Raw genomic sequence first — 16,745 nt, forward strand, 5'->3', positions numbered from 1 at the left:
ACCACCCATCGTAGTCTGGGACTACTAGCACGAGTGTCATTGAGCACGGGGTGTTTTATATGCATAGGAAGAGGCAGAAAGAGAATCATTGAAGATACATATGAGGCATAGGACGTAATGACAGAAATGTCTACGTGGTCTGAACCACTGATAATAGCACAAGTGTTATTATTATTGGAGGTATTTAGGAATCGTTGAAGATGCACATGGGGGGGTGTGGATGTAAATACCTAAGTCCACCACTGCCCATCGGCTCTAGCAATCAATCAACCACATTTATTCATAAAGCCCTTTTTACATCAGCAGATGTCACAAAGTGCTATAGAGAAACCCAGCCTAAAACCCCAAACAGCAAGCAATGCAGATGTAGAAGCACAGTGGCTAGAAAAAACTCCCTAGAAAGGCAGGAACCTAGGAGGGGTTCCTGCTCTGAGGGGTGGCCAGTCCTCTGGCTGTGCCGGGTGGAGATTTTAAGAGTACATAGCCATTAAGGCCAGATATTTCTACTTGATATTCAAATGTTCATAGATGAAAACGCAGGATAATAATCACAGTGGTTGTAGAGGGTGCAACAGGTCAGTGCCTAAGGAGTAAATGTCAGTTGATTTTTCATAGCCGAGCATTCAGAGGTCGAGAAAGCTGGTGCGGTAGAGAGAGAGAGAGTCAAAAACAGCAGGTCCTGGATAGGTAGCACATCCTGTAAACAGGTCAGGGTTCCCTAGTTGCAAGCAGAAAAGTTGAAACTGGAGCAGCAGCACGACCAGGTGGACTGGGGACAGCCAGGAGTCATCAGGCCAGGTAGTCCTGAGGCATGATCCTAGGGCTCAGGTTCTCTGGGAAGGAAGGGAGAGAAGGAGAATTAGAAGGAGCATACTTAAATTCACACAGGACACCAGATAAGTCAGGAGAATTTCACCAGATATAACAGACTGACACTAGCCCCCCGACACAGACTATTGCAGCATAGATACTGGAGACTGAGACGGGGTGGGTCGGGGGACACTGTGGCCCCGTCTGATGATAGCCCCGGACAGGGCCAACCAGGCAGGATATAACCCCACCCACTTTGCCAAAGCACAGCCCCCACACCACTAGAGGGATACCAACAGACTTAGTAGGCTGAGTATAGCCCACGAAGATCTACTCCACCGGCCGAGCCTGAGGGGGAGCAAAACCAGACAGGAAGTTCATGTCTGTGACTCAACCCTCTTAGGGACGGCATGGAAGATCACGAGTAAGCCAGTGACTCAGCCCCCATAATAGGGTCAGAGGCAGAGAATCCCAGTAGAGAGAGAGGGGAGCCGGCGAGGCAGAGACAGCAAGGACAGTTCGTCCCTCCAGTTTTCTTTCGTTCACCTTCGCACCCCAGGGCCACACTACACTCAATCATAGGACCTACTGAAGAGATGAGTCTTCAGTAAAGACTTAAAGGTTGAGACCGAGTCCGCGTCTCTCACATGGACAGGCAGATCATTCCATAAAAATTGAGCTCTATAGGAGAAAGCCCTGCATCCAGCTGTTGGCTTAGAAATTCTAGGGACAATAAGGAGGACTGCGTCTTGTGACCATAGCGGATGTGTAGGTATGTGTGGCAGGACCAAATCAGAGGGATAGGTGGGAGCAAGCCCATGTAATGCTTTGTAGGTTAGCAGTAAAACCTTGAAATCAACTCTAGCCTGACGAGGTTTAAAAACTTCTTAAAACTTCTTGGGGCTATGTGGGACGTTAGCGTGCCACCCGTGGCGCACCCTATCAACAGCAGGTGCATTTCAAGAGCGGCAAATTTGAAACCAAATAAATGTCAAAATTCAAATTTCTCATTGTCAAATACCTTAGAAATGCTATTACTTCAATTTCTCAAACATACGTCTATTTTCCAGCTATTTAAAGACAAGACTCTCGTTAATCTAACCACACTGTCCGATTTCAAAAAGGCTTTACAACGAAAGCAAAACATTAGATTATGTCAGCAGAGTACCCAGCCAGAAATAATCAGACACCCATTTTTCAAGCTAGCATATAATGTCACAAAAACCCAGAAGACAGCTAAATGCAGCACTAACCTTTGATGATCTTCATCAGATGACACACCTAGGACATTATGTTATACAATACATGCATGTCTGTTCAATCAAGTTCATATTTATATCAAAAAACAGCTTTTTACATTAGCATGTGACGTTCAGAAAAAGCATACCCCCCGCAAACTTCCGGGGAATTTACTAACAATTTACTAAATTACTCATGATAAACGTTCACAAAAAGCATAACAATTATTTTAAGAATTATAGATACAGAACTCCTCTATGCACTCGATATGTCCGATTTTAAAATAGCTTTTCGGATGAAGCACATTTTGCAATATTCTAAGTACATAGCCCAGCCATCACGGGCTAGCTATTTAGACACCCGGCAAATTTAGCCTTCACCAAAATCATATTTACTATAAGAAAAATGGTCTTACCTTTCCTGTTCTTCGTCAGAATGCACTCCCAGGACTTTTACTTCAATAACAAATGTAGGTTTGGTCCCAAATAATCCATCGTTATGTTCCATCAGCGACGTTTTGTTCGTGAGTTCTAGACACTATCCGAATGGTAAATCACGGTCGTGCACATGGCGCATAACGTGACAAAAAAATTCTAAATATTCCATTACCGTACTTCGAAGCATGTCAACCGCTGTTTAAAATCAATTTTTATGCAATTTATCTCGTAGAAAAGCGATAATATTCCGACCGGGAATCTGCCTGTCTGTAAATAGAGGGAAAAACAGAAAGGTGGGGGCGGGCAGTGCCGGCGCCTAAGCCCTTTGTCCTCTGATAGACCACTTAGCAAAAGTGCTCGTGTGTTTCAGCCAGGGCTTTGAATTACATCATTCAGGTTTTTCCCGGGCTCTGAGAGCCCATTGGAGCCGTGGGAAGTGTCACGTAACAGCAGAGATCCTTAGTTTTTGGAAGAGATGTCAAAGAAAGCAAATAAATGGTCAGACAGGCCACTTCCTGTAAAGGAATCTCAGGTTTTTGCCTGCCAAATGAGTTCTGTTATACTCACAGACACCATTCAAGCAGTTTTAGAAACTTTAGGGTGTTTTCTATCCATATATAATAAGTATATGCATATTCTAGTTACTGGGTAGGATTAGTAACCAGATTAAATCGGGTACGTTTTTTATCCGGCCGTGTAAATACTGCCCCCTAGCCCCAACAGGTTTTAAGAACGTCTTCCTATTGGGAAGAAGAGAATCCAAGTTGAGGGAAACAGACATGGAGACTCGTGAAAGTAACAAAGTGAGTGGTAATATTAGTGGCTTTCAGATAGCACTCAATATAAGGTCACATTACGAACAGAGGGATTGAGCATTGGGACTGATATTAAATTAGAGGCCACCATCTGGTGTTTGGGTTAGAGATACATTTCTTGTGGAACAATAGATAGCAGCCAGTACTAACTGAACTCAAACAGACTAAGGGACACAGTGGGGAAATTTGGGACAGAGATATGAAGAATTGAATAAGTTTTTGACAAATTCCAATTATTATTACTTAATTCTATAGTTTGGGTAGATCAAATGTAATGTCATCTAAAACAATTTGTTTCCATTGCGTGGAACTGTGTTCAGATTTGAAGTAGATTCAAATAAATGTTTTAGTACCGAATATTGAGCTAAGCCAGCACCAACTTTTTGAAGGTCCTAGCAGATTTGTTAAACAACAGGTTTAATATTTTGACTAGTTTAGGTCTCAGGGACAGTTAGTACAAAACTGTATGTCAATGCAACAGGTAAAACATATTAAGATTACAAGAGAGGGGCGCTGGGATTGTTTACTTTAAAAGGTGCCTATTCAGCTTTACGGGAAACCGTATCATCTGATGTGTCTGAAGTATAATTCTGTGTAGGCATGGCTTAATCAAGACTTCCTGCCCAAGATACAGTGAACTCAATTAAGATTAAGAATATTTTGGACTGATTATGATGTGCAAACTAAGTACATGTTTATTTTCTTTCTTCCAGGACTGATGGAATGTCTGCTACCAAGTTTTTTAAAACATGTTTATCATGTCAAATGCTTTCTGAGGCAGGTGCCTTGGGAGTTTGTATGAAGCTACCCATATTCAGTTGTTAAGGGAACTCCCATATTAAGTAAGGCCTAACCATTTTGTTTGTTTTTACCTGTTATGAATATTTGTTAGTGGTGTTTATACTGATTTATTGTGTGGGGTCTTGTTATTTTGGTTTTAATTGTTTTTTCACAGGTTAGAAATGATACACCCTAAAGGGCACACAAATGAAAGTATCTATTGTCAGAGTTTTGGTTGCACACATATACATTCTCTTGATAAAAAATGTACTGAAAAATCCAATGTAAACCTGATACACAAAATGTTTGAAATATCTTTAAGTAATGTCTGAGGTACAGGGAAAGAAACACTCACTTAATGGGGTTGAATGACCTCTGACCTCTATGACTTTCTGGCGAGGCTTGATTACTCTCACTAAAAAGACTAGAGACTTAAATGGGTGAGATTTAAATGGGCTATGTAAACACTAAGAAGTTTATAATTTATCAATAGTCCTATGTGTGATTGGGACCACGAGAAGGACAGAGAGAGATCGCTGCCCCTGAATGAGGGAACACTTGTCTGTAGTCTATTTTACTATTGCTTGAATAACCTTATAGGATACAATTAAGTTAAGATGGAGTCATCAAGGGTTGTAATTCTCATTTATTTGTTATTTTGATTTAACAGGCCGTGTTGTTGTTTTTTTTGGACACATGAATCACGAAAAGTGGTACAAGGTGTGATACCAACACGGCTCTTGAGGACGCCAGCTGCCCGACACAGTGAAACAGAATTCCAGCATGGAATTTCCTGCTGAAGAGTGTCTCATCCAGGAATGTAAAGTACTGGAAGAAGATTATAGGGTTCTCTAAAATAACGCTTGAGGGAGAAACAGGATTTGGACAATGAAATAATCCTGAGACTCCTCTCCAACTCTCTGATAGTTTGCATGCATAAAGACCGACATAATCATCGTTCCTGTGTGAGACCAGGGGGGTGTTGCAGATTTGGGCCAAAAGCATGTATCGGCACTTTTGGGACTATTCCATTGGTGCAATGCCGTTTAAACCCCAATCAAGTGCACCAAGTAAGAAAACATATATATACTATTCAACCCAGATCTGTGGTCAATAATGGACCTGTGATGCACAACTTGGTACCTACACACAGGGGAGCAGGACTGCTGAGGGTGGTAGCACAGTGTTGGGCAGTGGGAGAGTGTTCTGGCTCAGTACACAGCTCTGGGATTGCCGTCAGACGAGGGCCTTGGCCATTCTCCCAGATATACAGAGCTACCTGCAACAACATGGGAAGACACTGTTACTGTTTTTTTCAGCAGCTCATGCACACACCATTTTTTCTTGAGGCAAGCCGAAATCGGTAGTTGAAGTCTATGCCCCTTCATCGGTAATTTGTCAACAGTAGGGATTCTTCAATTAAATGTTTGTCATTCAACGAGAGACGGATCGTTTTCATGCACATTTTTTGACTTGAGAAATACTGCACCAAACATCTTTAAGATCTACTCGACAAAAACGTCAAAATGATGACAGATTTCTTGAGTTATCTTAGAATAATTCAAACTTTTTTGAGGAAGTGGCTATGGCGTCTCAACGTGTACAAACAGTACTATCACTGCTTTTTCTTTATTTTCTAGCTTAAGTCTCTTAAAGGAGCATGCGAGCACACTCATTCAGTTAGGCGCCAGCCAAACCGAAGCATTTTGCTCAGAGCAATTTTGTTCAACAAGTAATAAAATAAATCTAAAAAAAGTTTCCAAATTATTTGCACCCTTGTTTTCAATACTTTGTACATCCTCCCCTTGTGAGGATAATGTCACTTAGCCTTTTTCTATAATGTTTTATGAGATTATAAGAACACACTGGGAGGGATCTTAGACTATTCCGCTATACAGAAACTTTCCAGATCGTTGATATCCTTCAGTCTGCACTTATGGACTGCCCTCCTCAATTCAAACCACAGGTTTTCAATGGAGTTCATGTCCGGAGACTGATGGCCATTGCAAAATGTTTCTTTTGTAGTCAATTAAACATTTCTGTGTGGACTTTGATGTGTGCCTGGGGTCATTGTCTTGCTGGAAGATCCACTTGATGCCAAGTTTCAGCCTCCCGGCAGAGGCAACCAGATTTTTGGCTAAAATGTCCTACTACTTGGTAGAGTTCATGAAACTACTTGGTAGACTTCAGAAAGGGCCCCAGGACCAGGGGAAGCAAAAAAGCTCCAATAACATCAAAGATCAACCACCATATTTTACAGTAGGTATTAGGTTATTTTCCACATATGCATCCTTCTGTCAAGGCCAAAACCACCACTGTTGTGCGTAGAGAAAGAGCTCTATTTTCATCTCATCTGACCCTAGCACCCGGTTCCAATCCAAGTGCCAATGACGTTTAGCAAACTCTAGATGTTTACATTTGTTGGTTGCTCTCAATAAAGGCATTTGTATGGCAACCCTTCCAAATAGCCTATTGGCATGGATGTGGCATCTAATATTAGATGTGGAGATGTGGTGACCCCAAGATGCGACCAAGTTCTGTATTTCTCCAACTGTGGCCCTTGGACTATTCTTTGCCTCCCGAACAATCTTCCTCACTGTGTGTTTAGCAAGTTTAGCATGGTTCCAGTGGTTTAAACTTCTTAATTGTTGCCCTAATAGTGGTAAGTGGTATATTTGTTTTTCAGTTGTTTTTACATACCCATTGCCTGATTTATGAAAGTCAAAAACCATTTGTCTCTTTTCATTTTTGAGTTATTTGGATTTTACATGAGTGTTTCCTATTTTTTTATTCCCCAGTGAAACAGGAAGCCATACAATACAGTTATTTAAATTTAAGATTATTATCCTGCACACCCCAAATCATGTTTTTCATGAAATTTGAGGTTATTTGGATGAAACCAGATCAAAGCAGGATGACCAAAGTAGGAAAAAATGTATTTGCTTCTACATTGATAAAGTTTGATCATCAAGTTACTGTTCGACTGCCACATGTCAAAAACTTGGATTCAGGAGGTGGGATTATTAAAATGTTTTTTTTTGTGATATCACAAAATCTCTCATTTGAATACACTAATGGTAACATATTATTCTCTTACATAATTTAAATAGGTACCGCCTTGTAACCAACATCGCAGAAGGAGTTTTTGCAGAGGGGTGTGGTTTACATAGCTAAGTAGCTCGTCAACTGATGTCAATTTTACTGCAGCGTGTCAGCAAATATAATTACAGGTTTCCCCTAAGGAAAAGATACTTATAGGTTTTTGCTTTTTTCTGTGTCTGGTGTTAGCTAGGTCTACAGCCAGCATAGAACAAAAGCGAGGGAAGGGCTTCCCAAAACTCCAATGCAGTTGTCATGTCATTACATCAAGAGACACATCAAACATAAGATTCATACAAACTTCTTGACATCGTTGATAGTCATGATATATGAACATTGTCTGGCAGTCAACATACACAGTATATTTAATGAAAAGTACCCAGACCTCAAGCTGTACATTTTCAACTGAAATTGTCCAAGATGAACTAGCTAGCTAGCTTGATAACAGTGCCGACAATTCCATTTAGGCTAGCTAGCTTAATTATACAGCCAACACTCTGTCTATATTGATGCTGTTAGAATAACCAAACAGTTGGATAAAAAAGTATAATTATGAAACCATGATGTGATGGATGATAGAATTGGATGTTGCATGCAATTTCAATGTTGTTTGATTTGCATTGTGTAGCAGAACATTTGCTGGAGATAATCTCACTGCAACACCACATCCATGTTGCTTGACATAGGCGTTTTCAAAGAACCGTCAGTCAAGGTGACCACCCCACCCACTTAGCCTACTAGCTCCCCGGCCACTCAGTCTGTCTTTCAGACTTCATGGTAGTTTTTATATCTAGAGGACTCCTGATATCGCCAGGTGTGATAAGTATATTTTTTGTCTTGATCTATTGTCTATTAATGTCTTTTTGCCATCTACTTTAAGTCCTGCCTGTCTTCCCAGTAGCCTAGTTGGTGTGTGAACTGCTGACTGCTCATAACTTGCAGATGATTGTTGACACATCAACCAGGATCAAGGGGCAGGGCGATTTGTAACTTGCTTTGGTAATCAGTGGCTATATTGGAGGGGGAGTGGTTTCTCCTCTCCTAGGCAATCAGCAATTAGTACAGGAAAGTGTTCTCTTCACCTCTACTAAGCAATTAACAGCTAGTTTAGTCTCCCCTGGTTTCTCAGCGGCAGCTGTAAGCGGTGGTCTCATCAGCAAAACTAAGACCGTCGCCGAAACAAAGACGGTTCTGCAGAGTTGTTAGAGGAAGGAAAGAGTGAATGGCTCCACACCACTCTCTCACTTGAGTATCTTAGATAGTTATTGTATCTCATTTTGCTCTTTTGTAGTTTTGGTAACTGCAGTATATACAATAGTATATGGACATCCCTTCAAACTAGTGAATTCAGCTATTTCAATATAGCTCGATTTTTTTAATACATTTTTTACAGTCTTTTTTTTGCTTATCTTTTTTAAGGGTGCCAATCATTTTGGATATGACTGTACACTGGGAATTGGTCTAAAATGATACTGTTGCTGTCACAGCTATCGGTGTAGCAGGAAGGGTCAGAGTCAAGGGCAGGAGACGGAGGTCCAAAAACACAGTTGTTTATTAACACTGTCCAGTTTTAGTGGGTTTTGCAGCTCGGTCCAGTCGCTAGCTGCGGCAAAATAAAAAGAGGAGTGACCCAGGGATGTGTGTGCTTTGGGGACCTTCAACAGAATGTCACTGACAGAATGGGTGCTGTGGAGGATGAGGGTTGCAGTAGGCATCTCAGATAGGGGAAGTGAGATCTAAGAGGGTTTTATAAATAAGCATACATCTTTGTAATCTAGCATGGGTAAGAAGGTCATCTGAATCAGGGTCAGTTTGGCAGCTGGGGTGAAAGAGGAGTGATTACGATAGAGGAAACCATGTCTAGATTTAACCTTAGACTGCAGCTTCGATATGTGCTGAGAGAAGGACAGTGTACTGTCTATGAAAATAGCAGCACAACATTGCTTAGAGTCAAAAGCAGTGGTGGCATCATTAAGGTTGCAGTGACACATCCATAACTTGAGCAGAAACCAGATTGCATACCAGAGAGAATACTATAGACATCAACAAAGCTCGTTGATTATTGTCAAGTTTTTCCAACACTTGTTAAACAGGGCAAGATAGAAATTGGCCTATAATAGTTTGGATCAGCTTGATCTCACCCTTTAACCACTACAGGATCGGGACGATTATGCTAGGCTAATGTGATTAGCATGAGGTTGTAAGTAACATGGGCAGAAAGCTTAAATTCTGGTTAATCTAACTGCACTGTCCAATTTACAGTAGCTATTACAGTAAAATAATACCATGCTATTGTTTGAGGAGAGTGCACAATTATGAACTTGAAAATGTATTAAAAAAAACAATTAGGCACATTTGGGCAGTCTTGATACAATATTTTAAACAGATATGCAATGGTTCATTGGATCAGTCTAAAACTTTAAAATACTCTGTTACCATCTAGTGGCCAAAATCGCGACTGGCCTTGAATAATACATTATGGCCTTTCTCTTGCATTTCAAAGATGATTGTAAAAATCATGTTTTTTTCTTTCTATTATCTTTTACCATATCTAATGTGTTATATTCTCCTACATTCATTTCACATTTCCACAAACTTCAAAGTGTTTCCTTTCAAATGGTATCAAGAATAGACATATCCTTTCTTCAGGTCCTGATCCACAGGCAGTTAGATTTGGTTATGTAATTTTAGGTGACAATTTTTTTTTTTAAAGGGACAGATCCTTATTAAGATGCATGTCCCAGTTTAGGTCACCTCGCAGGACACTAGCAGTCACTCCGAGTCCTTTCAAGGTAAGGAAGCAAATATCTAAGTATGCAAAAATTACTGAACTATCACGTTATGTCATTGTATAAACTGTTGCCTTACTGCTGTAAATTTGAATGTTCTAATAATAAAGTGAAATATATACATAAACAGACATATCGGCATCATTATCATAATTAATAATCAAGTAATAAAACCATTTTAATTTGGAGGTTTGAGAGAAATTCCCCAACCCTCCCCTCCCTGTGAATTCCACCAAATATTTTCAACGGTTAATAAGGTATGAGTTAAGTTAATAAGTTATTTAGGTAACGGTTATCCACCATTGCCCGGCCTTCCATAGAAATACAGGTTTTATAGAAATAAAGCAGTAGGTAATTTTTTTATGTGTACACAAGTTTGCACCTATACTGGGAATAACTGGGAACCTGGGTTGGGAACCCTGTGAGCTGAGATGGAAGGCATGCATGGTGAGACTTTGTAATCGACTGTTGGATATGCCAATTGCCAGAATAGCCAGCAAAAATCCGAAACGTCTGACTTTTTCTAACAGTCTGACTGTGAACATACATACGAAAACCAAATTAAGGGAGATGCTTTAAAAAAGCAAACTGACGATGCAATATGAAAAGAAAATGGTTGGAGATTAATCATGAACCTAAATAATTATTGACAAACTTTTGTTTGATTAAGAACAAATTGTTGCGTGAGAGATACACTACATGGCCATAAGTATGTGGACAACTGCTCGTCAAACCTTTGCTGCTATAACAGCCTTCACTCTTCTGGGAAGGTTTTCCACTACATGTTGGAACATTGGTGAGGGGATTTGCTTTCATTCAGCTACAAGAGCATTGATGTCGGACACTGATGTTGGGCGATTAGGCCTGGCAGTTCGAGTTCCAATTCATTCCAAAGGTGTTCAATGGGGTTGCGCAAGCCAGTCAAGTTCTTCCACACCGATCTCAACAAACCATTTCTGTATGGACCTTGCTTTGTGCACGGGGGCATTGTCATGCTGAAACAGGAAAGGGCCTTCCCCCACACTGTTGCCACAAAGTTGGAAGCACAGTCTAGAATGTCATGTATGTTGTAATGTGTCGTGTCTTTGGGTACCATTAAACTGAAGATAGGTTTATCAATTAACTCCCTGTAATTATTATCACGCGATTAAACTGATTAATCGTTTAATTGTAATTAACTAGGAGATCGGGGCACCAAGAAAAATATTCAGATTACAAAGTTATAATTTTCCTAATATAACTTTCCTATATTATAATATAGGCCGATTATCTTCTGGTTTGAATGGTGTATTTTACCTCGCGTCCAGTCTCATTCCCAAACGTCGTAAATTGTTGTATCTGCACGAACCCAGTCTTTACTAAAATCATCCATACATCAATTGTCTTAAAATCATTTATTTACTACACTAAGTAATTAACAGAAAACATACAAACAGTAATTATCATCACAAAGGATTGGTATAGTAATGTGCCCTAATGGCTAACAAGCATGGCTGGTCTGTTAGACAATGGGTCATAAACGGTAAGCTGAGAAGTTACACGGAGTTCATTAATATTAACAATTGACAATTGAAGGCTCACTCATTCGGGAACAATTGCAATCAATATATATTTACGCTCATGTGTCGTCGGGATCCCTTTTGAAGAGTTATGTTCTTATGGAGAGTTTTGTCCGCGTTCTCTCTCTCTCTCTCTCTCTCTCTCTCTCTCTCGGTTAGAATGGATCTTTCAGAGCGACATTCATTAATGTCGTCATAGAATGGATGTGGTTGGTCTTCGCGTTCGATGATATAATTTACTTAGCTGCAGACTAATAATTAATATCAAAGACTTGTTCTTATTCTGTCGATATCGATAGTCTAAAAGTTAACCACGTGGTATGGTTCACTTTCAGTAGAGTACTTGGATGATAAAACCTAATGGCCATTCATCTAAGTTAAGTTTGGAAAAAGTTAATCATGTCTCATTATGGACGCCCAATCAATTTAGGATATTTTTTAAAAAGATCCACTTGAAAAGGTAAATCTGGCAATTTCACTTGTTAGTTAAATTGAATGAGATGTCATATCCCGTATATTGTGATTGTCTGAATATGTTACCGTGCTCCACGTTTGAATTTCCCCTAGAGATGTACTGGCAATTCTTCACCACCAGGGTGCAGAATGCTGAAATTAAACAGAAGTACAAAGGTCGGACTTCCGTCGCGCTAGCGGAGGAATTTTAAATGTGGTACGGGGAGGGTAAAATGTTCCCTCTCTGTTAGCTTACCCGTAATGCTAAGCTATTGCTACTTGGTTCAGGATTATCCTTCCAAGCACCAAAATAGGATCCTTTCACTATGGAAAGGGTGGGTTTTCTAGTGACGTCTCACCTTAACCCCATTCAGCATATTCTGCTAGCGTTTATGCTGACCGGAGCGACACAGTACTTAAATACAGATACGCATACGGTCTACCCACACTGTCTTAGTGCGGTAGGCAAATTATTCGGCTCGGTTACCGGACAGTTAACTTCTAAATTCTAACCTTACTCTAGAAGTTAACATTGACCGACAGAAATAGTACCGTTTGGCCTAACGGACTAAAACTGGAATTTATTCCTCTCTTTTATCGACATAAGACCGGAGCGATTCTAAACAGCTTCTCTCAATGGAAAATGCACAATCACTTTGTTTAGATAGCAGGCTGTTTGTACAATTCTGTTTGCACAATTGATATATAGAATTTCACAGCAAAGTCCAATTCTATCTTAGATTCCTCGCACGGGGGCTCCATATATGTTATCAAAATGACCCAACGTGCGTTTTAGTTTTAAAGTCCTCACAGGGGGCGCAATATATGTCGTGTCTTTGGGTACCATTAAACTGAAGATAGGTTTATCAATTAACTCCCTGTAATTATTATCACGCGATTAAACTGATTAATCGTTTAATTGTAATTAACTAGGGGATCGGGGCACCAAGAAAAATATTCAGATTACAAAGTTATAATTTTCCTAATATAACTTTCCTATATTATAATATAGGCCGATTATCTTCTGGTTTGAATGGTGTATTTTACCTCGCGTCCAGTCTCATTCCCAAACGTCGTAAATTGTTGTATCTGCACGAACCCAGTCTTTATTAAAATCATCCATACATCAATTGTCTTAAAATCATTTATTTACTACACTAAGTAATTAACAGAAAACATACAAACAGTAATTATCGTCACAAAGGATTGGTATAGTAATGTGCCCTAATGGCTAACAAGCATGGCTGGTCTGTTAGACAATGGGTCATAAACGGTAAGCTGAGAAGTTACACGGAGTTCATTAATATTAACAACTGACAATTGAAGGCTCACTCATTCGGGAACAATTGCAATCAATATATATTTACGCTCATGTGTCGTCGGGATCCCTTTTGAAGAGTTATGTTCTTATGGAGAGTTTTGTCCGCGTTCTCTCTCTCTCTCTCTCTCTCTCTCGGTTAGAATGGATCTTTCAGAGCGACATTCATTAATGTCGTCATAGAATGGATGTGGTTGGTCTTCGCGTTCGATGATATAATTTACTTAGCTGCAGACTAATAATTAATATCAAAGACTTGTTCTTATTCTGTCGATATCGATAGTCTAAAAGTTAACCACGTGGTATGGTTCACTTTCAGTAGAGTACTTGGATGATAAAACCTAATGGCCATTGGGTGCAGGCCTGGTCTGTTGAAATGTAAATCAGGGGGTGTTTTATAGTGCCCATAGAACAGGCTTGTCAAATGACGCCTGGTCCTGTATGTGTCCCTGGGGGCGTGCCTATGACTGAGTTAGACTTGGTTACAGAAATACAATTCTATCACATTAACATCAGTACATAGCATCTCAATGTATTACAAATAGCTTTATCCTTATTAATACATTTTATACAACCATTATGATGCCAGTCTCATCGCTGAGGCTATTATATAAAAAGTTTTATGGTAATATGGCTATATTGTCTCTTCTGAGTATCACAAAATTGTACCAAGCGGACCAGTTCGTAGCTGGAGTCTTCATCAATCTTCCATATCTTCTCCAGAACACACCTGTCGCTCGGTTCTCCAATTCTATGACTTGGAAGAATTTCCTTTGTCTCTCTATGAAACATGTGGTAGTAGATTCTCCTCTTGGAATTTTTACAACCCTGGGTTGGGGGAAGGTAGGTTGGGTGATGGTACAAAGGGGGGGGGGTCAACTGTCCTTCCTGTACCCAAAGAGGCCAACGTCATGACATACCCCCCTGGAGGTTTGGATCTTGTTTATCCTGCAAGTTACAAATCAACATGAAATCATGACCACGTGATGTCCCATTGGTAGATCATCGTTGCAGTCCTCTCTGGTGGTTGAACTTGGTAGGCTCTCTGAAAGCGGAGCCGTCCACCACAAGGATGGGCAGTTGATGTCCGGTTGGTGGTCGCCGTTGCGGTCTCCTCTAGTGGTGTAACTTGGTAGGTTCCCTGGAAGCTGCAAAGTACCCCAGGAAGGGCCAGGGGATGTCCTGGTTGTTGATCGCTGTTGCGGTCCCGCCCTCTGGTGGTTTACCTTGGTAGTCTCTCTGACAGCGGGCATGCCGCCACAAGGATAGGTTGTGGGTGTTCGGATTTGGGGTCGCCGTTCCGGACCCGTCGTCCAGACTGGAAGATCTGGGCAGTATGTTAACAACGCACACACACTCATGAAATATATATAATTACATTCATTCCCCAATGAGCAGCGTTGTGGCACTAAGTGATGGTTGTATGGGGACTTTGTTTATGGCTCTATCACTTCCTATGTGTCAAAGGAACTGAACCGAAAAGGAATGAAAGCATAAACAAAACAAAAAATATACAAAATATAGTTCTCACACAAAAAAAAAATAATCTAATTGGACTGTATTCTATATAGGTCCAATGTTCTGGCAAAATGATTATCATGGCATTGTCTCTAATGCCATATCTAGGGTTTTTCCTACTTGGTGTGTTGCTTAGGCGCTATCCTAAGTTGATAACTATATGATAAGTCTACAGCTGTAATGCACTAGTTTTGGGCAGTCTACAGGTATGACCTACGGACTTCTGGGAAGAAAACTGGTGAGCGCTGCAGAGTCAAAGGCCTAGAAGTAAATGTTCAACTTTACTAAGGCTGGTATATTGCTTGGGCCCTTAAGTGGTCCTAGCATAAATCCTAATTGGATGTTCCGTTGTGCATGTGCGCTTATGCTTACACAAGCGCGCATGTCAAGGGAAGAAAACCAAGTATCCGGGCAGATTACAACTTGTTCAGAATGAGTCTGACGTAGTCAGGTAATTTTCAGGTCAATGCCTGGAGGTCAGTCAGAATTGGTGTCAAGGGAGTCTGTAGTAGTTTTTCTACAAGTCACTGTTTCTTCCACTTTTGTAGTGGCGATAGGTATGAAGTCTATTTCATAGCTATGTTATCCACGGAGGAGCTAACCTCACGACGGAAGTACTCTTTAAGTATTGGACCAGTCATACGTGGTGTGATCATGGTTCATGACTTCTAATAATTTTCCTCCTGAATGGAGGGTCCTATTTATTAGTGACATGTGTGTTAACCATTGGAAGAATGCACTGGAGATTCCCCTCCACGTTTTGCACTCTGAGTGACTCCTATGTCGCTGTTGTCAATGGTAATTTGATTGGTTAGGTCTCTAACCTTCTTACTGATTGTAGCTGGACTGACTGTTGCTAGTATTGGTACTGGTACTCAAGGGGACCAGTTATCCTACCGATTTATTCTGAAATATTATCTACCGGAACACATGATTGGAGCATTTTACTAGTTGTATTGTAGTTGAACCTACACATGGCAAAGAATGATTACTGATGCCATTTGTTTTGGAGGTGGACAAGTCCACTGGACTTCCTTTACGACCAGTGTGGTACACCTCAGTACTATCTTAGATGTGTTCTAAGATAATCCCCGTCTAGGGGCCTGTCTGCTCCTCACTGTTCTCATAGGAGAGTTTACAACTAGATTTGATTTATGCTCTGGCGGCCTCGTGCGGTGTTGTCCGTAGACTTGACCCCCCCACCGGCCTCGATGAGGCTCATCATGGGTCTGGGCTACTATTCCCCCCCTTTGTGCCTCGGGACCCCCCCACCAGCGGGTGGTGTTGGTGTCCGATGCGCAAACAAGAAGATCGGATCCTACGTACGAGTTTTCAGCGGCCGCGTTGTTATGAGAATGGCTGTAACCTTTCAACCAAATCTCCTGGTGTTTGTGCTTCAAAACGCTCAGTGGTTGTCGAGGCATGTCAGTCCCCACCGCGTCCGCGTGTGGCAACCTCTTCATTACCTGCGAACTGAGACAAGGATATCGGTCTGTGATATTGCAAAGTGTTTCACCAGTGGGAGTCATCGGGTCAGTTGCTGGACTGACGCCATTAGTGTCATTGTAAGGGGTGACAGTCCCCAACAAAGCGGAAGGTGTATCATCGGAAGCAGAGTATACTCTGCGCATCAATGTTTTTCTTGCTGGGACGGCCGCAGTGCTTGCGGAAGTGTCCAAAGGGCAAGAGAAGTTCATATCAACTATCGTATTGCACGACTGCAAGGAGGAGGGAAGTTGCTTATTCACAGAGGCAGCTGGCTCGAAATCATGAAAAGAATGGTCAATCAGGTTGGCTGATGGAATGTGCCGAGATATCGTAATATCTCCTTGGATCGGATTCTGCACCAAGAGGTTTCTAAACGTCTTTTTCCCAAGGGGTGCTTCGACAGATACCCCTCGTGAAGGACTGCGTTGCAGCTAGCGTTA

At 41.1% G+C, this 16,745-nt stretch overlaps 1 protein-coding gene across 1 annotated transcript in view; it reads right to left on the reverse strand.

Moving 5' to 3' along the window:
* LOC115162865 (beta-1,3-glucosyltransferase) overlaps positions 1 to 16,745 on the reverse strand; it is a 171,822-nt gene that overhangs the window by 38,093 nt on the left and 116,984 nt on the right. Inside the window, exon 9 of the mRNA XM_029714324.1 lies at positions 5,229 to 5,360. Coding sequence (XP_029570184.1) covers positions 5,229 to 5,360 — 132 coding nt within the window. The remainder of the gene's footprint in view (positions 1 to 5,228; positions 5,361 to 16,745) is intronic.

Source organism: Salmo trutta, chromosome 26 (genome assembly GCF_901001165.1).
Source record: "Salmo trutta chromosome 26, fSalTru1.1, whole genome shotgun sequence".
In the NCBI taxonomy this organism is placed as follows: Eukaryota; Metazoa; Chordata; class Actinopteri; order Salmoniformes; family Salmonidae; genus Salmo; species Salmo trutta.